Raw genomic sequence first — 26,318 nt, forward strand, 5'->3', positions numbered from 1 at the left:
AATCTAAGTAATGATAACACAAATCACTGCCTAAAGGCCAGGTCTTTAAACGGGTATGGATTTTGGAGGTCTGGTTTGGAAAATGACACTTTCTGGTCTGAAACAGGGTCAGGATATGGAGAACCGGGCGGCACACCCTCACCAAGAATTCCCAGGATTACCCCCCCCCCCCCCCCCCCGCCAGCAATTAACACTTGTACATTTCTGCAGATCACTTACCATGAAGTGTCTCTGAACCTCTGCTACAGTTCTGCAGCTGAATGCTATTCTAGCAAAGATGGAAACTGCTCTTAACGTGTTTTCAAGGTCTATGAGGCTTAGGTGAGTTTAAAAGAAGTTGTGATATATGTGTTTCTTACATTTAATTGGTAGCTTACTAATTAATTTTAATGGTTCGTAAAATTACAGCTGAAAGAAAGACTTAATTGAAATATTTAAGAGTGATGTTTTTACATTCCATGAAGAGCACTACGGCAACATTTTTCAAGAGTTCTGCTACTGTGAGTTTAATTGGGTGCTGCGCTTTAAAAATGAATGGATAGTATGAAGCTCTCATAGCACTCTTCAGGACCAGTTTTAAATGAACAAGGCGTAATTTTAAATTCACGAAATATTCTAGATGAACGTACGTGGCTTTGTTTGTTCTTATCATTGAATCCATATGAGTGAAATATGCAGGTTTTTTTTTAATTAATTAAAGAAAACACAGTGCAAAGTAATATTAGGGTTACTTTGGTCGAGCAACGATGACTACGAGTCTTTATTGACGCTTTGTTACCAGAAACATGACCCTCATCTCTTCCCCCTCTTGTAAGCAAATTGTCATATTTGTGAATTGTTGACGTTCCCATGGCCTTGAACTTAAAATAAACTCGTCGATAGATGACTGTCTCTCTGCACATTTCATTTGGCTTTTGTTTCTCTGTGATAGTGAGGCGAGTTTTACTTTTATTTTTATTTTTTCTAGTATTGGTGGAACTGTTACACGAAAAAGAAACATAGTCGATACTTCCTTAATCTTATTATGGTGACAAACCATATATTAGGATACTTGAATCAAAAGTGACTTAGTGTCGAAAGCCCTGAATTCCCTGTGGTTGAAGACCTGTTACAGTAGTTATGTATGTATCTAGACATAAGCGATTTAGTCGATATTCCCCTGATAACTTCGGTGGAGAATGATTGTTTAATTTGTTTTATTTAGTCTAACTGATATCAGCGACGACGTATCCAGTGAAAATTTCATAACGTGGCCAAGTTCCAGAAACGTGAGCAAACTAATTCTTTGAAATAATCTTTTCAGTTCTTCTTGCCAACCACTCCCTGTCTGACATATTAAATGTCCAAAATGATTAGATTATTTTTATTTCTGCTAGCATTCGTTTTCAAATAAGTGATAATAATAATAATAATAATAATAATAATAATAATAATAATAATAACAATAATAATAACAACAACACTCGGACACTTTGTAAGAGGACTTTCTAAGCCAAGCGCCATTCTGCTCGACCGATAGATAATTTGTTGTAGTGTCTGCAAGTGTTAAAGGAGCAGATGGCGGCGGATGCCACAAAACAATTAAAAAGGTGATAATAATGCAGGAAACAATGAAGATTTTTTTCATTGGAGTGCATTTCAGACCACATTTTAATCCCTTGTTTAGAAAGATCTGTACCTAGAAAGGATTAGTATGCTGGCATTTTCGACAGGACACGCATTACAACAAGACTAAGGTAAAGTGCAATTAACTGACTATCGCGTAGTCAGTTTTTTGGGGAAATTTCTGAATGGCCCAATTATTGGCCAAATCTGGAGTATTTTGTATCAGTTTTGTAAACTCTTTGGGATTTGCTTTTGACCGCAAGAAAGAAGATTCTATTAACAATGGTCAGACTTTTAATTAGCAATGATTTTTGAGCAAAATCCCTTACGTGGGAAGTTTCTCATATTAAGATTTTAAAAAGTGGCCGTGTTCCAGAGGCTTGGCTTGACGAAAGCTTCTTTTATCTTTAAAGTTTATTGTTCGGCCATGCAGACCACACAGGAATACACACACACATAAAACGGAATTCCATTCCCATCATTTCAAAGGCTACTGGGACTCAATAAAAAAATTGAGTTTAAGAGTTAGATTCTTTCAGGCGAAACCTACTTCTCAGTTTCACAGACAAAACTGCCCGGTCATCACGCTTTCTATTAACATTTTTAAAGAGACCAACTTACGACACAGCTAGATACGACTTGTATGTTTGTTTGCTTGTTTTTTTAATTCAGCGTTCAAGCCAATCAGTGAAGAAATTTCGTCGCTATTTATTCATGTTTACATACGTTTGGTTTTGAGTTACGCTTCAAAACATAGTGACAGAGAATATTTTTATGTTGTCTGTTTTAGCTACACCCTACGTACCCTTCGTAGCCGGTAGATAACTATTCTAGTTCAAACCAACTGTCGATTGTTAAGAGACTAGCATGATTTGTTAATGCTTTTTTATTATTAGCGTTTGTTTATATCGGGTCTCGATGGTCGATAGTACGTCGAGGAAACAGACATGTATGACAAGTTTGAGAGCAATTTTGATCGCATTTCCATCCGTCTTATGTCAACTAAAATATTTTTGAAAATAAAAGAGGCTTAGTCAAGAATCTGGAAAACCACGAGGTTCTTAAGTGCCTATAACGCAAAAATGTTTATTTTCAATTAAGTACAAAAACTTCTTCGGAAAATTTGCGTTTTGAGAAAGTAACCTCCATTTTGTGCCCTCTCAGCTCTGCGTGAAAGTTCTCCTGCACTTTTTACACTCTCCAATGGTCAGCCTTTTTCTCGTGTTTTCCTTTTTCAATGTCTTAAGGATAATACTTTTGTAGCAGCTGGCATTGATGGACCCCATCCAGCCACAGCTTCAGAATTAGTGCTGCAACTGTAGCGGCACTTGCTGGTATCCCACATCATCTTACTCAAGGAATGAGGAGGTGGACAAGCAATGTCCACCACCAATAGAGGAGTTCACGCTCATAGTTGCATCATGGGTAATCAGGGCAAGATGGCGGGAAATTAGAAGATTTGTATTAGAATTCAAAGCCAGCTATTTCTTCCTGAATTCATATATTTGATGCTTTCTTGTTGAAAAGAGTAACTTACGAGTTCAAAGAAACAATACACTAAATCTGGAGTGCAAAGAAGTCGGTGATCAGATTTCAGAAAACCTTGGTTTTCCTGTACATTTTCTGTCATTCGACAGTATCAAAATTACAGAAAATGTATGGAAAAATTGAGGTTTTCTAAAAGCTGATCACGGACTTCTTTGCACTCCAGATTTCGTGTAGGGTAGGGTGTAGCTAAAACAGACCACATAAAAATATTCTCTGTCACTGCTGTAACGGTATGTTTTGAAGCGTAACTCCAAACCAAAAGTATGTAAACACGAATAAATAGCGTTAAAATTTCTTCACTGATTGGCTTGAACGCTGAATTAAAAAACAAGCAAACAAACAAACAAGCCTTATCTAGCTGTATCTTAAGTTGGCCTGTTTAAAAATGTTAATAGAAAGCGTGATGACTGGGCATTTTTGTCTGTGAAACTGAGAAGTTTCGCCTGAAAGAATCTAACTTTTAAACTCAAATTTTTTATTGAGTCCCAGTAGCCTTTGAAGAATTACTGATCCTAGAAAGAAATCCGTGGCACAGGTTAAGAAATACAAGAACGTTGAGAGACACATTTAGCAAAATCCCCTGAAACGATGACAGTTCAAGCACACTGACTTGGCGGGAAAGGGAATGCACCGGATCACATTTTGGTTTGTTTGTCTGTTTCTAATTATTTAACTGAAAAAAAAGTAGAATGCGGAAATTTGGGCAAACCTTCCAATGAACAGAGAAAAATAGAAAGTTGTTAAAATGGAAGAAGGATAGATTGCGAAATGCATTTTTAAATCATTTGCTTTATTTTTCCTTCTTTTGAATTAAAATGGAAGGAATAATTGATAAAACTAAAAATTAAAGTTTGTAAATGTAGTAAGGTTTAGTAATATATCCTCTTTCAGTTTTTTTTTTACAACATAATTATTATAATTATAATAATCATGATAATAATAATAATAATAATAATAATACCTCGAAGAGGGCAATCAGTACAAGTTCTTGGGTGTCTTAAGACGGTGAGGCAAGAGGAGAGGATGTCGCTGGAGTGCGCAGCTAAGGAGTTTCCTCGCAGAATGTCTATCATCTAGTCAAGTCCCCTGTCTGATCACAACCGACCAATCGATCGATCGAGGAGGAGTACAAAGTGACGAAGATAAAGGCGGCAGTGAAGTTAGTTCATATATAGCTCGTTAGTTAAAGAGGCAGCAAGGTATGCAGATGAGAAGGACCTCCAGTTGCAGCTAGAGTACCCAAATCCAACCTGCATAAAGCATGATAGTGGAGAGGTGATAACTGCAGAGAAACTGAAGGTAAGAATGTGTTTGCAACAGAAGACATTGGAAGCGGTGCATGAACAGAACTGGCAGGAGGAACTAATCTCCGCGAGAAGTGAAGACGAGAGCCTTAACTTCTAGGGCTGTTTCTGATGGCTAAGCGGTTGGAAACAATGCCCAACACATACAGTGGCGGGGATGTTTGAGTTCTACGAACAGTTATTACCTACGAGGCTGTATGCCTGCCAGAAACGCATACGGATACGACGGGTGAGGTGATGTGAAGGCTATGTAATAAGGCTCCTGAAAGTGTCGTCCATGTCCTGGCTGGTTGTACTGCCCTTGCACAGATCAAGTATGTTACCCGACATAACGCAGCCCTGACTTCAAGACACTTTTCTTCGAGGTTCTGCAAGAGTTAGGCCTTGTAGACTCAGTGCCACCTTGGTGCTTGGTGCAGAGTAGATCCTCGCATTATCAACAACGAGTCAGAGCGAGTCATCGCGCCTGAGATGAGGTACCCATGGGTTACAAACCGGGAGAAAAAGGAGGAGGAGAAAACCACGCGGAAATACGGACCGCACCGTTGGGAATTGAAGAAGTACTAAGGATATGAAGTGAAGCAATATAATATCATAATGTACGTACTAGGGGGATGGTGCCGAGACTTAGAAGTCAAACTGAACCAGTTGGTCGGAGGAAAGAGTAATGGAGTTCTTCATGACATGCAGAAGGCTGTACTTTCAGGAACACTAAACATCGCTCGGACGTATAAAGTTGCAACATGAACATTGAATATCGCATGCATTCGAATTTATTGGCTGTCTTCCTTCAACAGCTTTTAGACTTTTAAAGCTATGAAGTAATCGTCGATGAATTTTTACAGCCGAATAAGTGATATGTTTGAGAGTATTATTAATAGTGCTAAATTTATATATATTTTTAAATGTTAAATTTATATTTTTATTGCAAGTTTTTACTATAGTCAACGGGCTACGCTCACGCGCCTCGTCATACTATTTAAACTGTATATAGCATGCAAAAGTTTTAACTGCTGCATAACGATCTGCCGAAGTGTGCGCGGACCGCTTTAAACATTATACAGAAGGGTTTTTTTAATATCTCTGGTCGACTCTGGAGTCGACTAAAAAATTAAAATAATGACGAAATGATTGATTTTCTTTAGTTATCACCGCTTAGAAATATGCAGTCTGGAATTTTTAACTTGCTCGCGCGAAAACTCTTGATAATAGAGAGTAAGACAAAGGAAAATGCCCTCTGACGGGCTACCAGCAGGAGCACGATGTGGCGGGTTTTCAAGCTAACTATGTTTGTTTCGTTTTAGTTGGCATATAACTTTTGTAGATAAGGTCTTAATGAGGGGAAGGAGATTTTACCCATAGTTATACCTGTAGTGGAATCTGCTGGAATTGATCTGCAGCTAAATAGAAAAATTTTAAAAAGTGAGATTGGTCGCAGTGTGCACGGGCCGTAACTGACTGAATGATGTCGTTTACTTTATTCTAATTATGACTTGTGGCATCTTTTTCGGCTCTGTAAAAATAAACAGTTTGTGGTTGTCTTTAATATAATTTTGTTAACCATGTTAACAAAATCCGCAAAATTCTATTATTTTATATTTAGATTAACAACAAACCTTCCTTGAAAATATTGCAAATAAAGCTTTCGGCGAGATCGTTCTGAAGCTTAGGAAAACGCCTAAGTCTAATAATGCACCATGAAGAAACATACTTATAGAGAAAGTGTGAAAAATATGAAGTGCAGTAAAACATAACAAAATACCACTAATATAGAAGAATGGAGAATTCTATAGGCAGCGTCAAGGATGAACTTTGGAATCCAATTTTTTTTTTGGAAAAAATTAATGAATAAAGTCCCCCAACCAAACGCATCTAAAGACTCTTAAAAGAATCATGGTTAACAGAAAGACAGAATTCAGTTTTAAAAATGGACGAAATTGTATTTTAAGATCAGACAGTCTCTTCACAGGTTATTAAAGTTATCTTATTAACATTATTTTTAGATGCTTCTACCATTACATAAACATATTCAATACGATCTAGACGTTTCGTTTATTTAAAAAAGGTGGCACAAACTGTGCAAAACTATACGCCTGTTTATAATTCGGTGGCCGGGGACTGTGTTTACGAAAATTTTAAAGTAATTTGTGTTCTGTCCCCACTATTTGTCTATTTGTATTTCTTCATCGGCTGGATCCAACATGTTAAGGTGGATGGACGGGGAACTCCCAGGGACGTCGTTAATTTTTTGTGCTGAGGACTGAATTTAAATCGTGTTTTAAGCGATACCAAAATTGCGAGGATTTTGATAAAATAGGGTGGTACGATAACAAACAAGTCTTTATTGTTTGTAACTGGACTAATAAGATGGGCTGATACAGGAAATATAGCCTTACAATTATAAGTCGCTTAGCTTTACGGTCAATTAATACGTTCAGTTGGTGCAAGAGAACTAGACGGTCAATTAATTACGTTCAGTTGGTGCAAGAAAAAAAATTCTTGACGGGTCATTCTCTAGCCCTTTTAAAAGACATTTAAGCCAAATCAAATTCGCGTGTATTTGATATTTTGTCAGATACCTTCCCTACTTACTTCTCTAATGCCTCTGGACGTCTTTAACTGAAGTTTTGGGTTTAATATTCGAGAGGTTCTTTTCGATTCGCATGGTACTTTAAAGTCTGCTAGCGCAAAACAAAGACACAATCGCTAGAAAAAAGATTAATATAGACAAAAATAATTTGCTTTTTCTTTATGTTGACGATGGCAAGGGTAAAGTATGACGTCGATGAATCGACATCAAAAAGACGAACACAGCCACAATTGAAAAAGATTCAAAGAGACAAATATTCTCTGCAATCGTAAGAATTAGGCTCATGATAATAAGACATAAACAGGTTGGACGGAGCAAAGGTTACTTAACGGGCGATTCTCTAGCCTCTTAACCATAAGAACGAGTCGATTAAAAAATCGCCCGTATTATCTTATCAATAAGGAATATCCTACTAATCTTTCCTCTAGGCGTCTTTAGTGATGCAGGTTAGGGGAACATTTGCACGCGTTTTCTGTACACTTGTACAAGTTTTTGCGCGTCACTATGGCGAAGTGCACGATTTTTAACTACTGAATCGCAAATGTGGTAAAGATTGAAGATATCCACCTTTTTTAAAGGTTAATACAGAAGTGCTTAGAAAAAAAGGAGTATAGCAACATTGGTGCGAGGAAAGATTAAAGAGACGAATCGCCCGTCAAGTGACTTGACGGGCGATTCGTCCCAATAATCTTGCTAATACTCTACTTATCTTTGCTATGAGTGTATATTGAAGGCTGAGGGTCGGTGAGCTTAATAGTTGCATTTTGCATGCCCTTGTAAGTTTCCACGTCATCATTCTGGATGTGTTTACCATAAAAGCTGCAAATCGTCGCATATTGATTGTAAAAGTTGCGAAAACTGGAAAAAAATAGACCATTATCATGATTTTTTTAACGGATTAAAAGTTAGAATTTCCTTTACAATTTTAAGAATTACGCCTAACAGAAGACAGATATGTCATGTCAACAAACGTGATCAACTGGGAAATATCATTATATAGAATTTCTAAGATTTAGAAATAATTTGACAGTAATATAATGCCACAGTTGCAGGTTTTAAAGTCTTGAGATAAAAATTTCAAACGGTGCACTTGTGCGTTGTTGGATACTACACCTTATATTTCATATTCAGTTCTTCTACTCCCGGATAATGAATTTGTCCATTTCTTTCAGCTCAGTTCTTTACGGGGTTGCTCTGTTCAGTTTCGCAACGTTCTGTGCATGCAACGTCTTGAAGACAACGCCTCGAGGTGAGTGTGGATATAACCATAATGAACATGCAAATTATCAAATCAGTAATAGTACTTCTGAGGTACTTCTCATGATGTAATTCATTTAGTCAGTCACATTCTGAGTGTTTGTTATCATCATAATAAAAATGCAAATTATAAAATCGTTCAAAGCACTTATGAAGTACCGCTGATGAAGTACTCTTAATTTGAACGGTCACACTCCAAGATTTTATCATCAGGGACGGCCTTGTACTGCATACGAAACCACTGGTTCCGGTTGTTCAAAGGTTGGATAGCCCTATCCAACGGATAAATATTAGGGAAAGCAATTGCGATATTCACTGAATAGAGATTTATCCCGAAGAAAGCATTATCTACCTTTCGAACAACTGCCTAATGGTCACATAATGCACAAGATTTCATTTACAGATTCAAAAGCTAGCAGAAATTTGTACAACAAAAACAGTTGGACTGTTAGACGTAATCCACATTTGTAGATTTTTTCCACATGCGGTGTATGACGGCAAATATGATAAAAAAAAACATCACTGATAAGGAAGAATACCTGAAGCCACGTCAAAGTAGCTACTATGTTTGAATCACATAATGTACATTTACACCAGCAGCATAAAAAAAAAACAGCGTCAAAGGCCATAGAAAACGCGCTCCTTAATAGTTTTGACCTTATTCAAAGGCCTGCACAATTTTAGATTATAATTAGATACCTGTAGAATTGAAAAGGTTAACACCTTTTAGTCATCACGCATCAAGAAGTTGGGGAAATCTTTGTATTGTGTGGATGGGTGTGTGCCAGTGAGAATCTGCAGAGACCCTTATTACCTTTTATGACCCTGTATTAGACTGGACAGTAAACTGAGCACCTATCCGGAACTGACTTAACCCTTATTCTTACTCTCACGTTTGTATAAATTACTCTACTTCGCCTCACAGGAGTTCATGCCCATATACTTTCGCATTAGTTTCTTTTCAGTAACAACGTAAATAAACTTGCCTGATAGGTGCCGCAAACATTGACCGCTTAGAATCCGGGGTAATACGATCAGTACTTCAAGAGTTTTCTTTGGCAGTAAAAATAGGATTCTCACATTTTCACTGCATTTTAAATTAAGGACTGAATTTTAGAAATAAATGAATTGGCTTGCACGCTACCTCGAAAAAATGCTAAAAAAAGTATTTAATCCATTTGAATTTTAAGAATAAATTTAAAAAATAAAAAATAAAAAATACGTACCCTTACGACCAAATTTAACAGAAAATACCATGTGGGCTGTAACCTATTTTATTATTCACTTTCGATTCTTAATTACTTGCTACCTAAACTGGTTCAAAATAATTTAAGGCACTCTATTTTTGAGAGGACGGCTGGTGATTTTTACAACTGAAAGATTTTTTTACTGACACAATTTTTAGTTCTTCAAAAGACAAGAAACGATTTTTTTTTCTTTTGTTCTTCGCGGTAAGTTGTCCACCTTGATCCGGAACACAAGATGGTCCTTTACGTTAATAAATGAATAACCTATTATCACACTAAGGAAATCCCGTAAATTTTGACTTGGTGTCATTCATTTTCCTTCAGTAATATTAGATAACGTTTATCAAGCTAACTGACCATTGATGACAAGGATTAATTTTTCAGGCTTGCATGATAAAGGAACTTAGTCACGTTGCTAAGCGGTAATTACGAGATTATTCAACTATTAGATTTGATTAATTATGTGACAGTGTTTGTAACGGATGTCGCAATGCCAAAAAGAATTCCATTCTCCACAAGTAAATGTTCTTTGGAAGTAGGTGAGATAATCTGGCATTAACTGAAATATTATCCTCATATTCTTTGGTGAACACATCTGAATATATCTGCTGCACAACGGACACGCACTGCTTATAAGGGGTTGCTTTCTACTGACCTGTAAGCCTACGTAGCAGGCGTTCGAAAGGGAAGGGGAAGGGAATTGAGAGCTTCCCCGTTCCCCTTCCCCTTTTAACGCCTGCCACGCAGGCTACTGACCTCTTCACCCTTCGCCGCGTCATCATGGTAAGCACCCGGTGCCGACGAGGGTGTGACAGGAACCGAAACAAAATTGGTTGCCGGCAAGTAAAGGGAAAGAACGGTCGACTCCTAATCCTGGATTAACACACTAAAGGTCACTAAACCCTGAGTCAGACAAGTAACTTTAAAACATATTTTCACCGTAGTGGAGTGTTGATACGCAGATTATTTAATCGTAGAGATGAATAGTTGGTATGTAGCTGACGTAATCATGGTACGAGAGGAATATTTTGTCACTGTTGAGAGTTTATTTGAAAGCATCTCTCTTTGTTGATCTTGTGACTTCATGCATTCTATTGAATCTGCATTTCACTACACTCTTTTTCTAAATATAAGAATATTGTTTTTTTCCGGCCCAGGCTGAATATTGTTATTTTCCTGCCGTTTTTAGGCTGAAAATAATCTTGTATTATCTTTAAAAATGTAAAGAATTTATCATGATACTCTTTGCAGTTTTGTTCAGTTCTTTTGTACTGTACAAAGGTTAGTATGCACGTAATATACAGTTCATCGAACTGTCATTAGCATTGAACATTTGGTCATGGCTAGCGCGTATTCTTTTAATTTGTTTGCTAGTTTTGCTTTTTAGAGAAAGGAAAAATTTCAAACGGTTAAAGTTAAAAACGTATGATTGTACGGTACACATGTATGGTACTTTTGTATTTACAGATTTTCATCACAAAAAAATATAACCTTTTCAAAATGTCAGCCTTCCGCTTATTCATTCTTAAAATATTCTTTAAATTTCGCAATAAAATAATATTCTCATGAAACATACCTTATAGAATGAAAAAAGTGCTCCCACTTCTTTAATTATCTGATTTAGTATTTTATTTCTAATAAAGATAATTAACTTGCACGAGATTTCCTCGGCAAAACCAAATGACTGCCGATTGTAAATATTGCAGAGGGGCATTGAATATAAAACTGACCCCGGCTTTTACTACAAAACAGTAGTAAACAGAAACAAAACAGATACATTTGTTCACTTTTTTCGTAGTCGTCACCGATACGCCGAAGCAATGCTCTTTTAAAGATGTCAAAAAAGATGTGGGAGAAAATTGGAATCCATTTCTGAGGCCACAAGGATACTTTCGCTGCATCAGGTGTACTTGCAAATTGGTAAGTACTTCATTCATTCTTTCGTCCATCCCATTTTTTTTCTCACTGGCCCATTTTCATGTGCATTAGCAAAAACCCTGATTGAATGGGCTTATTTCTTTGAGACCTGTGATTCATCTTCTTATTGTCTCGGAGTGTCAATGAAGCTTTTCATTTATTTTCTGAAAATTAAGCCACATCGTGCAACTTTATCCTTATTTCTGATTTGCATATATATTTTTTTCGATGATTGGCTACTGTCCACATGCATCCAATGGTCACCGGAACCTACGTTATTTGAAAACGCTCTTCAGACTAAAAATATTAAAAAAACACCGATTTCACATAGCCCAGGGTTCGCACTGAATACGCCAACTTTGGCGTATTTTACGCCAAAATTGTTTAGATAGATGACTCCACTGAGGTTACGGAGGGAGTCACTTCGACTCCAGAAATTTTCGGTAACAAACACAGTTTTGTCCTTACCTTTTTCGCAACAAATACAATTTACGATACGAGTAAGCGTTGTAAACCTTAATTAAATCAAATACTCAGAAGCACACTTTGAATTTTTTTTTTGATTGAAGGTTGCCGTAGTTCCCTCAAAGAACATGGTATCTCATTCCAGAGTTTTGTGCCTATTCTTGAAAAAGCTTTTTTTTTGGTATTTCAAGCCTTGATCGTTTTACGTAAAAATTTGTTTGAGGCAGCGGACCGAGTGTTGTATGAATGAATACTGGACGTATTCGTAAATAAATTACATAATTTAGGCGGTGCTGAGGCATTTCTAACGTCGTGCATCAATTCAGATAAACGTTTACAATATAAAAAATTTAGCGTTAACGGGTTAGCGTTAATAAACAGAGGAACAGTATGCTCGTTTTTCTTCGCAAAGTACATAAAGCGTAGTTCACGTTTGTCTAACAGTTTGTGTAGATAGGATTTACAGGCCTGGCCCCAAACAGGTAGTCCGTAAGTTAAAATAGGGAACAATTAATGGCTGATAAATATCTAGGAGTGTACCAAAAGGTACCAAGTGCCCTAGTTTTGCAAGTATATTTTTGCTGGTTTTTAAAGTAATATGCAGTCAATATGGTTTTTGCGAGAAAGGTTACAACCAATCAACAATCCGAGACATTTTACAGAGTCTTTACAATCCAGTCGGACTTTCTTATTTCTTTCGCTGTCAAATATGCTTATTTTAGGCTGAAATGTTAGTTTCTTTTGAAGGGGACGGAAATAACAAAATTTGATATTTTTGGGTTTAGTGTTCGTTGTTTGAAGTTAGCCAGACGTACAGTTTATGCAGTCCAGTATTAAAGGTCAAATGAACCAAAAATTCGACATTTTTTATTTTAGTTCAATTCTAGTGAAATGTGTTTAATATGAACCAAATAAACATACTATGAAGTTTCAGCTCAATTGAAGCAAGTATCTCCGAGATATTTGCAATTAAAAATTGCTAGTTTTTGGCCCTTATCTTCGTAGAGCGGTCGGAAAAATTGTCGGTAAAAACAGCTTGTGACGTCAATGTTGGTCAGGTGAAAAAAAGCGGGAAATTCATAACAGCTTTTTTCGAGTCGACTTGGCGCAGAAGTGGTTTGTGAGGCCATAAACCTGGAAAGAACAGGCAATTTGTCTTCAAAAGTTGCAAGCTGTGGTTATAACCTTCTTATTATTTAATTTTCTCGAAGAATACATCATAGTGAAACGGACTTAAAGACATCGACTAATTTCCTTGAATTGTACTGGAAATGTGCGTGCGTAAGTATGATTTTTTTCAAGATGCATTCACAAAATGTGTCCATATAAGAAAGTTCCTGGATATATAAGGTCCGGAGCTCCACCGTAGACACAAAAACAAAATATCTTTGTATAATAATCTGCCCAAAGAAATTCAAGTTTGCCCACAATGTGTTTGAGGTCACTGTACTTTGTCGCACTCGAGCTGATATTTTAAAACCCACGCTCGATCGGACACTTCTAGCTTCACAGATCACTAAAATATAAACAAAATCCTCAATGTAGCAGTTTTGGCGTTGATATGTGGGCAGAAAAAGAGTTAATCATTTTCTAGTAAATCTTCCCCAAGATCGGTTTCAAAGGAACCATAGTCTTTTAAACTTGATCGTTTCGCGCAGATTAATTTTGCTTTATGTTGTCAGGTTGAACATGCATAACACCTGTCAAAAACCTACGCGTAAGTAAGATTTCCTTCAAACAAAGTTAAAGTTACATTATTGCAAAAACTTCTTTCCAATTATGTATAAGATTTAATTACCGATTGAGGTTACCTTAAGGACCATTGACGCCACTTTAAGCTGGCAAGGAGATGCGACAAGCAAAGAACAATTCCATCATGCATAAAATTCAGCTAAAGTGAACTAAAAAAAAGCTTCAATAAGGTTGCAAAACAACAAATTTTCATTAAAAAAACATAAGGCTTAAGGCTCTTATACCTGCTGACAAAGAAGAAGTGATTTTCTGTACGGAAACAACCTACCTAAAGACCTTCAAGCAAAAAGATCAGTTGCAAGCTTCGCAGCCAAGCCATGATTCCGACTACTTAGCTAGATTAGCTACTTTTAATAACTGGTCCATGCGAGGGTCTTCATTCAAGCAAATTAAACTCAGCGAACTGAATCATTAGAAAATACAGAAAACTGCACATAAGAATTTGTTTTGCTCGCTTTAGTCAAATCCAGCTCCAGCAACTGTTTACGGGCAAAGAGTCGATTGTTTTGGAGTCCCTACCGGCAATTGTCGTTCTCCGCTACTTCACAGCGAATGAAAGGAAAATTTGCGTACAGAAGGATAACAAAACTATGTAATTAAAACTGAAAAAAACTAAAGGAAAAAAAACTCTGACTATTATTACTTAAGCAACAGAAAAATGATCGAAGTAGTCTTTTCTTCTCGTAAGCTTGCTGGCCTTCTAAAGTTCCGAGGAAGTTTTAAGCGCTCAAGTTTGTTCACTCGCAAGCGTTAGGATTACGGTTCTTTGACATAAGACAAGGATAAAGCTGGTTCTGCAAAGGTAAATAAACCTGGGCATGTAAAAAAACTAACCGTAACTACTAATAACAGAATACAAGCGGGTTTTAATTCAGTCCGGCGAAAGAAGGCGAAGCACCGGACACAAAATCAATTCACAAATCGAATGCACAATTATCAGAAAAATACAAACCTCTTTGGAAATTTTCAAAACGTTTTATTCCTCCTCAGACTGACGGATGATCTGTTTTTACTCTAACATTGGTTGTTCTGAATCCAAAGTAATTCTCAAGTGACGAAAAAACAACAGCCATAACAAAAACAACAAAAAAACAGCCTTTAGAAGGAGCAAACGTTCGCACCTCATGTATTTCATTCAGTCTCAGTCAGAACTCTCACTGAACGAGACAAACAAACGCAGGCGATGAGGGATACGCAGAAGCTTGCGCAGAACGTTTTTCCGCCCTTAAAGACCAACATTGACGTCACGTAGTCTCCAGTCTATCAAGCGGCCATTTCAGAAACGTTTTCGTGAAGTCTTCGGAAATGCTCGGATTTTGATCTTTTATCTTTCTATAAAGGCTTGGGAAGAAAAATCTTTACCCAAATCTCACTTAGGATGTTTCTTTTTAGTTTTTGGTGAAGGTAAAGTGACAAAAGAAAATGTTTCAATTTTTTGGTTCATTTGACCTTTAAGGACTTGTTCTAATGACTGAAGATTTTTATCGGCATATAAGATATTTGTATGATCAGCCAAAAGATAAAATTGAGTTTATTTGAGCAGTTACAAATATCATTAATGTGCAAGTCAATAAAAACAATCACGGGCCTAAAACAGATCCTTGCGGAACCACAGAATGTACCAGTTCTCCTTTCCGGACTCTACTACCCGGCTATTAATTCCTTGGGAAAGGCTGGCATAGAGGTGCCGTTTTTCTCCATCAGTAAAAATTTGGCTTTATCGACGTCAAACTATTAATCGAAGTAAATCTAAAATGACTGAACGCTACCCCTTCGTCCGAACAAATCAATAGATTTTAGACTTGTGGTCGTAGAATTAAATTTCTTGTTACGGCTTTCTTATAACTACGTTTTTTTATCTCTCTAGGCAAAAGATGGCTCACTCGCGATAATAGATTGCACACGCTGCGTGAAGTTGACAAAAGAAGGTTTGCAAACGTCGGTTCTAATTTAGAAGTAGGACCCGATAAAAACGTTTGAGTGATTAGCTTATTGCCTGCTGATATTTAAGATTGTGGAACTAACAGTTGATAGCTGTAGGGTTTACGATTTTAAGTCTAACATTTGCATCTAAAGAGTTCAGAGTCACCTCAAATATGCGAATAATTAAGATGGCTCTGAATGCTTTCGGTAGAAAATTTTTAGAAGAGAAATTCCAAACAATGCTAATGCAAACGTTGGAGGGATAACAAAGAATATAATGGTCTATCTTTCTTTTATGGGTTGTAAGAGTTAAAAAGTGAATTTAATGGTGGTTTATCGTGTTTTAACGTTGCTTTGGTAACTCGTAACATAAAAGGAAACATACCCTAATAAACGTGTTCGTAATAATAATTATTGCTTAAATTTTGTACATTAGAACAGGCTTAATTAAAAAATCTATTTAGTATTTATCAATCCATTATTGTTGAAGTCTTCAGAAAATGCTCAAACTTTTATGAGCCACCCTAATTACCGATCTTGTTCTAGGGCAACATCCTGAAGAAGGAGAAAAGAATTGTAAAAGTGAAAATGTAACCCGAAAACATGGCACAGTATGGGCAGTGGCTGCTATGGGATCCGTGCCTTTACGTAAAAACCAGTGTACGGAATGTAGCTGCACGGTAAGATATTTTAAAATAACGTTCATCAATGACCACTTGGTTTTGCTACAAATATCCCCAACTGTATGAAAATTAAATAAATTCATTTGGTGGCATGGAAGTTGAACCGAAATAAATTTTCTTTGCCTAAGTTTGTTGGGATTCCGATTGCGCACATGTTTCTTCTTCCCCTTTCCATAAGCTCTTGCCACGCAAGCTAATAAAGTAGAATCTACTAAAAAAAAAACTAACAGGATACGATGATTTTTTTCTTCCAACTGAAAACAAAAGACCAAGGAATTCGCAACAAGGATTTCACTTAAAACCAGTCTTATTTGTGTTGTAGGATGGGTTTGTCACATGCTCAGTCAGATCGTGCCCTGTTCTGTCATGCAAAAAACAACGAAATCGAACACAATCGTGCTGTCCTGTTTGCGAAGGTAAGAACTGTAAAATTTCCAAAAAAAGTTCGGAAGTATTCAATTATTTTTTAATAAGTTTTTGACGGTGATACAAAAAATTGTAACGTGTCGTAAACAAAGTTAGGATGCACCTAGTACACAGTCAAAAGAAGTAGCACTTACACATATAAAGCCCCGTGCAAACTGGCGCAACATCAGACATTTTGCTGGCCACCAACTCCCAACATAGTTGGATGTTACATGTTGCTTTCTTTTGCATACCCCGGTGCATGTTGTTGCGTGTTGTTGGGAGATGTTGCGCAGATTTTGAGACCGGTCAAACATTTAGCCACTTGCAGACGGACGCAACAACTCTCATGATTGTTGGGCTAGCAATGCTGGGAATTGTTGCGTCCCTTTACACGTAGCTTAACACACACTTAACGAGATGCTGAATTCTTGAATTATTAATATCTGCTTTAATTTAATTCTAGGGGATTTACAAACAACACGAGATCCAGCAGGTAGGTATAAGACGCACCAATTTCATTCACGACAATAAGTATTGCTAGTTTTAATGACATTTTATTTTCTCTTTTCCGTAGGCTGCAAAACTATGGGTAGATACTATGGAAATTTGGAAAAGTGGTTTCCCTTATTATCTCCAAAAAACGACTTATGTGTAAGCTGCGTTTGCAAGGTACAATATTTTGTAAACACTTTAATTATTATTATTATTATTATTATTATTATTATTATTATTATTATTATTATTATTATTATTATTATTATTATTATTATTATTATTACAAGTGATACCGGTCGAAGAAAATTATAATTATTTTACAGTATCTAAAGCTTCGAGTTTAAACCTTAAAGTAATTTGATCAAAAAGGGTTAGCTTTTTCATCTTTCTTCGGTGCCGCATATTTATGCGACGAAGTCACGGTTCGAGGTTGTCCGCTATAGTGAGAAGTGATTCCATTTGCTGTTATTGAAAAGGATGGATGAAAATTGATCGCTCTTTTTAATATATGTTGTACTTAATTTTTTATCTCAGGTAATTTTTGTTTTTCTTTTGTTTTTTGGTATGGTAATGTATGCTAACGAATTTGAAACAAAGGAAAAATAAAAATTACATGAGATAAAAAATTAACCACAACATATGCAAATCATGTCCAGTGACATACAAATCATGTGAAATAGATAGTAAAATCAACTACTACAGCTGATTCTTAAGTCGTGGCGCAAACCGATTAATTAAATGGATTTACCAAGAGAGATACTAATTGCTCTTACTGAAAAGAAAACAACAACTTAATAACAGCCTGCAAACCATTAAGCTGAAACTTACGTCATGTTAGGCCCCTTTTAAACGTGGAATTTCTTATGAGTGTTTAGTCGATGAAAGAATATATTAATTAAATACGGCAGTTGATTCAGACGTCGGATATGATGGTGCCGAATTTAATTCCGTTTATTGTAAATGTTCCCAGTCACCAGAAAATTTTTTTTATCCAATATTGATAAGGGTTTCTACAATTAATGCATTATATTCGGCACATGTGAAATGCGACTTCTAAGTCAAATGTTGAACCTAAGTCGAATTTTCGACTTAGCAGATTCGACATGCATAGTCGTATCAGTTTAATTTGAAACTATCGAATTTAGTTGATTCAGACGTCCAATCCAAAGCAGTTACGTCTCGAATTAAAATAGGCATGCCTTGACCCCTACCACTTTCTTGCCTCCCTGATAACAGTGTCCAGTATTACAAAAAGTACCGGAAGATACCACATTATGCTACTAGCTATATGCACCACACAGGTAAAAAAGAAAGTAAGCAAAAGATTTAAAGAAAAAAAAAAAGAAAAAATATAAGGTTACGAAAAATTTCCTTCAAGGGGATTCGAACTCGGATCCTCAGAATCGGTTAGAACAAAAACAGGGTTCGTACAGGTCATGGAAACCTGGAAGGTCATGGAATTTAAGAATTTCCTTTTTCCAGGCCTGGAAAGTCATTGAATTTAATTATCGGTCCTTGAAAGTCATGGAAAATTAAAGTTTTGTTGTGTGGTTTAGTTACTGCAGATGACAAAGCAAGGACAATGTAAGATAGACAGAAGTAATCAAACAGCGAAAACGCCACGCATTTTGGTGAACACCAGAGTTTGTTTCTGTTTAAGGTCAAAAAATATCCCAAAACAAGGAAAATTTTAAAACTTTTTGAAAGTGACCACTAAACCAGAGGTCTTGAAAGACTTGAAAATGTCATGGGAGGCCATGGAATTTGAAGAGCGCAAAAGAGTACGAACTCTGTAAAAGTTAACGCCTCTATCGACTGGACCACTTCGGTAAACGCTGACAATTTAAGTTTAAAAGAGGTATATATTCCTTCTCTATGGTGATAAACATTTCCGTGTAGAATTGAATCTTTAACTAATTGAAGCTAGAAGTAAAGCTCACAATATATCCATTAATATTCTTTCAGGCTTAGTCCATGCCAGGAAACGTTTAAGAAATTTATGAACTATCGATAGCGCGGCTACTGACTGAACCGTATGACCGTACGATTCTCTCCCTGCTCGTAAGGTGTCTTTTCATCGGTAGGGGAAAACATTAACACAACATTGTTCATTATTATTTCCATTGTTCTAGGTTAGGGTAGCAAACCATTTGGCTTTCATTAGGGTTAAAAGAGCTGCTAAATGACCTCTTTCCCCGGAATGAAGAAAAACAATGTGGCCGCCGAATACATCCTTTTAGTTTTTAAAGTTCTCCTTTATTAACAAACGTTGAACATATATTTCGGCAAACAAACAGTTAAGTTGAAAAAGGATTTTACAAAAGTCTCAAGAGTGGGTCTCCTGTTCGATTTTAACGGCAATATCGGGCAATTTACGCAACTTTTAAACTTCTGGATCAGTTTTCGTTTGGTTCTGCTTTGAAAACGGAATAATGATTACTCAGAGACAATACTATACAAGAATTATTGAGAAAAACAGCAAAAACTTGCCAATTTATGCCAAAAAAAGGTACTTTAAAAACGGAAGAAAACATTCAAAACGCTTTGATCACGTGATTGAAGACGTCATGTCCCTCTTTGGTCATGAAAAAAAATTATCAGGTAAAACATTACTTTCCCGCAAATTTTCTCTTCCTTCTGATAAAAGGTTGACTCTCTACAGCCCTCGGCCTAATCTCCCGACCGTTTTACTCAAGTTCATGAGCCCGTTAAATTTTAAATGCCGGACGTCAACTGGTTATTTTTAAATGCTCCACACAACAAAAAACGTCAAACATGCTATTTGTTTTTAACTCGTTAATAAAATCTTGTCACAGCAACAAAAAAACCTAATTCGGAAATAGTCACGTGACTGACGACGTCATTACCTTAGATGTAACATGGGAAGATATTTTATGGCAAATGTTTTATTGTTGTGGTCTGACAGTCTTCTACGTATAAAACTGTCAAAGTTATAACGCTTTGCAAAAAATTTCCTCAAAGAAGTTTACATTTTCCTCATTAACTTATCATAAGCTGATGAAACTCGTCAAAAAGAATCTCTGAATATTGAAAGAGCAGAACACTTTCAGTTAACACTGAAATTTTGAACCCGATATACCGTTTCGGAGAAATTCTCTTTGAAAAAGCCCCAAACCAAGATTGAAAAGATTGTATGAGCTCATTACCGTTTTTGCCACCGAGCAATTTCGCAGTTTTTGATTCCTAGTTCCTTTGTCGGCGACGTCTTGTTGAGGTGGCTCAATACAGTTTTCCAAGGTCAATACCTCCCAAGTTTGAGCATAAACAACGTCGCTATAAACAAAGATTTGGAAATTAAAATTGCCACCACAGTTGTACTGGATAACGATGAAAATTTGTTATGATCAGGGTTGCAATGACATCGGAGTTGTCATGGCAACGAAATGGTGTCACCACCTATTTTACTTGCAGCAGTATTTCTCAACACTTGGAACTGTTCTTCCAAAATCGTTCACGGGAGTTTTAGCGAAATCTGTAACAGCGTCATCGCAATATTTTGAGATGAAGTTTTTATAGTTATAAATACAGTAAAAAATGGACAATCTTGAAGGATGGCCGTTATCTGTAGAAAACGAAGCCCTTTTAACATGCAATTTCATCTTGTAGTAGTTTCAATCTTTTTAAAAACGTATGCGAAAGATCATGGACATAGCTCCAGCCGATTGCTAGAAAGAAGGATTTGATTAGTATGCATCGAGGCGCTCTTGTTAGAGGTTTTGTAAACATTTCGGTCTACTTTAACACATTAGCGAATAATTTTTTATACTGCTAGATAGATTTTTTTAACAAATTGAGATTTTCTAGATTAAGGGTCGTTTTAGGAGACCTTTGAGTCTTTAGATTATCGATACATTGTAAGGCAGTAAAATAAGGGCTACAAATTGCTATTTTTTATATATATCTGACGTTTCTTCTTTACAAGTGAAAGCCTCTCGTTATTCCAGGTATTGTCTCCAAGTTCCATTTTCACGTAAACAGCAGTAACTAACAATGCATTTGCAACATGCAAAAATGCTACCTGTTGTTGTGCACGAAAATGTGAAACTTGGAGACAACACCCCTGAATAATGAGGCTCTCACTTGTAAACAGGCTTAAAACATATCAATAATCTTGAAACTAAAAGGTGTTATAAAAGGACGGTTAATCTCAAGAATCTTAAATTTTTAACAAATCTATCCAGCGGTTTAAAAATTATTCGCTAATTTGTTAAAGTAGACCGAAACGTTTACAAAACCTCTAACAAGAGCGCCTCGATGCATACTAATCAAATCCTTCTTTCTAGCAATCCGCTGGGGCTATTTCCATGATCCTTCACCCACGTTTTTAAAAAGATTGAATCTACTGTGAGGTGAAATTGCATGTCAAAAGCGCTACGTTTTCTACAGATAGCAGCCAAGGATCAAGGTTGTTTATTTTTTACTGTATCTCTAACCATAAAAACTTCGTTCTAAAATATCTCGATAACGTTCTTACACATTTCGCTTAAACTTCACGAACATCGAGGCGGCTATTGGCGGAAAAAGCTCCCGTGAACGATTTTGGAAAAACGGTTCCAACTGCCGAGAAATACTGCTGCAAGTAAAATAGGAAATGGCTCCATTTCGTTGCTATAACAACTCCAATGTCATTGCGACCCAGGTCATAACAAATTTTCATCTTTATCTAATACAATTGTGGTGGCAATTCTTCCAAATCGTTGTTTATGACGACGTAGTTTATGCTCAAACTTGGGAGGTATTGACCCTGAAAAATGTATCGAGCCACCTTAACTTAGAGCAAAAATGTAAACATTGACGTTAGCACAAGGATTCGCTTGTGCTAAAGCTGGGCACTCTCGAGCGCTCGATAAGGCGATCAAGTTCAGTGATTCAGAATTGAGTTGGTTTAACAATAAGAAGTTGACGCTGGGAACATTCAGTATTCAATGACATTAATAAACGCTTAATGTCATAGTAGTATTTCAAATTAATTAGCAATTAATGAATGAGGACTTAAGCAGATCGAGGAGGGTGTTATCCACCGAGGCCAAACTTTATTATTCATTCAAAATAATTCCTAGTTGAAAAAAATAACTAAAACATGCTTACCTGCATCGATATTAAGTTCATGTTCGATAGCGTACGTTTAGGTTTGTCCAGCCCCGCAAATATTCTCCAAATAGGAGATGTCGCCCTACGAGTTGTCTTCTTGCTCTTTTTGCCATGTTTTTAGCTATTATTTCGTCTAGTTTCAGCAGTAGTTCTTACTCTTGAAACGAGTGAAATGTCCTCCATTTTTTTTTCACAAGCAAAACAACTCAACCCCGTCCCCAGGTCTTCTCGTTAATGGTGCCTTAACTAGTAGCGGGGTGCATTTTTGACGTCATTTCCTCGTTAAACACAAAATTCTTCCAAATTTGGTCATCATTAATTGGTTATGGTGAATTATGCGTGTGCTTTTAGCCATTCAGAATTGGGGAAATATTTTGAATTAATAATAATATAATTTATCGTGATTCATGTTTCCTATGTAAAGCTGTCTTAAATAATATTGCCTACACCACTGGAAGGAAATGGAATTGGTTCTACTTTTCCATCTTAGAACACTTCAGTGGTGTGTCAAAGACCTACCTGCCCGACGCTATCCTGTGTCAGCCCTGTACGGAAACCTGGAGCCTGCTGCGACACCTGCCCAGGTAAACGACTTGTTAGCACGGGCCAATTTTGCCCAATATTAATGATTCGGTTTTTCGCCCCATGTGTGGGATGTATGCAAATCCAAGACAGTCTTTGATTCTGGATTCCACGCCTTGGATTCTAGATTCCACGCGGTGGATTCCGGATTCCTGGTACTGGATCCCAGTCTTTGTTAACGGAACTGAATTCCAATCGTTATGGGATCCGGACTCCTTGAGCTGTATTCCAGATTCCGAAGCCCAGGGTTCCGGATTCCACAAGCAAAAATTTCCCGGGTTCCCTTACATGGGGCGACATTTTCCTTCAGTGTTTATCTTCTCGTGGCTTCTAAAAAATATAACGGATTACATTTATTTTAGCGTTATACACTGTAGCACTTAATTTTGAGGAGTGAACTATTACGTCAACTTCATTCAAGAGTTCTCCTTTGTTGTGCAGTTGTTCAGTTTTGGTTGCTGATGGAAAGAAAACTTCGAATTAGTAAACAAAAACATTTTAAGGCAGCGCTCGAAATCTTGCCTGGTTATCAAACTTGTAAAGTTCAGTTGCGGGTAGGACTTGACGCCAAGATGAACACAGAAGGTAAACAGCATGTGATTTCTAGTGCTTGCCTGATAACCTCCTGATTTTTTGTTTATCTTTTTATGTATTGATTTTTATTTTTTAATTGCCTCCTGATTTGTTGAGGCGCTTTGGGTGCTTGCAAGGGGGAAGGGAATTTTGCAAATCGGTCGCACGTAAAAAGTTATCTACCCATGAGTACAGTGGCTAGCTTGGACGCAGCTTTCCAAGACAGTACTTGGGTATTTAGTCAACACGAACTTTTTTAAGGCACGGATTCTACCCAGAGTCAAGTTGCTTTATTTTTAAGGAACATCCCCTTTTTCATGTAAGTTTTGTCCTTTTCTTTATAATCAAAGTTAAATTTTCAATTTGGATCTGGCAGGAAAATGAAACTGCAGCTCCTGACGAAACGAATTAGTGAAATGCTGCTCTAACGGAGTTCCTTATTGTCGAATGAATTTATTGTTCGGCTGCTCCAGCTCGGTATCTTCTGGGATAAGGAGTCGGGCGTCTCTTTCACTCGTCTCTTTCAAGTAACTGTAATTCCAATCCCGCAAATACTTCGATGAAATCAATTTGATCTTCCAATCGCCTTACACCCTATTTTTCAGGACTGAAGAACAGCACTATATCAAAAATTAAACGGTAACAGCTAATAATAAATAATGCATAATGTAACGCACCTGATTAATACTAATAACTACAAAACAATATATTATGCTGGGTTGAGTGCAATCGCTTTGTCATCTTTCTCCTTCTGTTCGGCGTTAATTTATTTCAGCCAACTCACCGACAAAGAAACCAGCTAAACGTGGCAGAAAAATATTTGGAGGCTTTATTACAGAAATCTTCCGAGGTATGCGTTCTGCGACTCTGGTACCACACCTTAGAAGTAAGACTCAAATTTCAGCGATATCTTTCGAAGATAGGCTGCTGTGACGCCATCAAAGGATTAAGACACTTGTTTATTAAGCTACAGACTACGTCAGATTTAATTGCTCTCTTGTACAAACCAATAGTTTGTAAAATAATCAGATCGTCAGTGAAAGGAGGTAGAGTTTCTGAGAACAATTCAATGTAACGGATCTAGCAGAAACTGATGCGATTGTGACGGTATTTGTTACGTTTTCTTTCTTTATACATGTACCATGTGCGGTAGACTCTTTCACATTTTATGAGAAAAGAAACACATAAAATCGTATCTCCGTTTTTATTTATATATCAAAATCGTTTGATGTTTTAATATTTTTTAACATTTTTGGTTCGGAAGGAATGATTCCCCCACTGCCATACATCCACCAGGAAATAAGTTCTTTATTTCTGTTTTTGTCTGTTTTACATTATGTCGCACAATACCCTTGTACGTTGAAGCTAATGCTATGTATGCTCTAATGCACCAGAAATAGGCACTGCTTGCTAAGCTCTTCAGTCACTTCTATCTAACGTAAACTCTTCTAAAATAACCATCATTAAATCTTTTTAACTTCTTTCAGTCCGTAAGTCTTCTAGAAATGCTGGATCGATTTCCAAATCTCGAGTGGGACGAAAAGGTATGCAAATCAAACTGAACTTGGGCGTGGACCTTTTTGGGATCTAGCCTCAACTGTCATTATTACACGAAAAGACGATTTAATTTTAAACAATCTACCAAACCGATAGAAGCGGATGCCATTACCTGGGTATTGATTCTTGGTGCTAGTGCTGTTTAGGGGGACAAAAAGGTGACTTAAGGTGACACCCCGCATTCAGCATAAAGTTAGTCCTCATGTAGTGTAAACTGTATTCGCCGTAGGTTTCTGATCAGTTTCTTGCAATAAAGCTTTGGTAAGAATACCCGTTCAGATAGGAGATAGTCAGCACCCTTCCTCTATTTGTGCGTCAGCTTTCACGAATGTGTTAGCGTAGCATTTTAAGGTTACATTTGCCCAGCATTCTCAGTGCAGCGAGTTGTATGGTCACGATTGACTTCAAACTTGCAGATATAAAACTAGAAGAGCTCTTAGGCTTAAATGCTGAAGTAAGGGGAAAATCTGTCGTAAGATTTCGGAGTTATTCACATTTTTTGTAAAAATGCGCGGTTAAAATATATACGCTATATCTCAAACGTTTTTATACTTACAAGAAAATTAAATAGCATTTTCTTAACGTTCCACCGTTCTTTATTAATTACACCAAAATGTATAGAAATCGGTTAGTAATTCCTTCTAAAAAACCCGATTCAAAAACATAACCAACACGCCTATAAATAGGTTCGGGCCACTTTCAATCAAACATGTTGGTATAGTGAAAATACGCAGGATTTTTAGTGAGCTAAGGAAATGATTAAGCAATGCAATTCTGATTGTTCTTAAAACTGCTCACTGCATGTGAGAAATTGTTCGAGGAACTGAGTCTATCGGTAAGTTGTTCTACACGTGATGTGGCGGTCAGACTCGAGTTACTGATTATAGTCCCATGGATGGTCAGCAAGGGGAAGGTACGTCCTTGTTGGCGATAGGCGAGCGGAGTCAGCCAGGAGATCTAAACCGTTTCATGGAAAAAGTCGTGACCCTCCAACTTCTTCAAACAATAAAGGCTAACCCTTTACAAACACCCAAACAAAAACACCTTACCGTCCTCCCTTTCTACTTCACCTTTTTCTACTCTATTTGTTTCAGTAGCCATATCTAAACCTTCGTTGCTGCCACTGTTTGCCTCTGGACAACTTCAAAGATGGATAGCGACTTTAAAACATTCTCCAAATGTTTACTTATACTGCTTAGTCGCTCATTACATCTATGGAAACAAACGATAGGCTTTTTGAGCTGACTTTGCCACCATACCTCCTTTACTTTTTATATAGATTAATTGAAAACCAGGGGGG

The 26,318-nt window shown here is 36.9% G+C and overlaps 1 protein-coding gene across 1 annotated transcript in view; it reads left to right on the plus strand.

Annotated features, from left to right (window-relative positions):
• The first annotated feature begins 205 nt into the window (after positions 1-205).
• Positions 206-26,318, plus strand: part of LOC140950619 (chordin-like protein 1) — a 30,446-nt gene continuing 4,333 nt past the window's right edge. The window contains exons 1-9 of the mRNA XM_073399858.1: positions 206-321; positions 8,220-8,296; positions 11,350-11,471; positions 15,553-15,613; positions 16,155-16,288; positions 16,614-16,707; positions 17,163-17,192; positions 17,274-17,368; positions 22,797-22,890. Coding sequence (XP_073255959.1) covers positions 278-321; positions 8,220-8,296; positions 11,350-11,471; positions 15,553-15,613; positions 16,155-16,288; positions 16,614-16,707; positions 17,163-17,192; positions 17,274-17,368; positions 22,797-22,890 — 751 coding nt within the window. The 5' untranslated portion in view covers positions 206-277. The remainder of the gene's footprint in view (positions 322-8,219; positions 8,297-11,349; positions 11,472-15,552; positions 15,614-16,154; positions 16,289-16,613; positions 16,708-17,162; positions 17,193-17,273; positions 17,369-22,796; positions 22,891-26,318) is intronic.

Source organism: Porites lutea, chromosome 10 (assembly GCF_958299795.1).
Source record: "Porites lutea chromosome 10, jaPorLute2.1, whole genome shotgun sequence".
NCBI lineage: Eukaryota > Metazoa > Cnidaria > Anthozoa > Scleractinia > Poritidae > Porites > Porites lutea.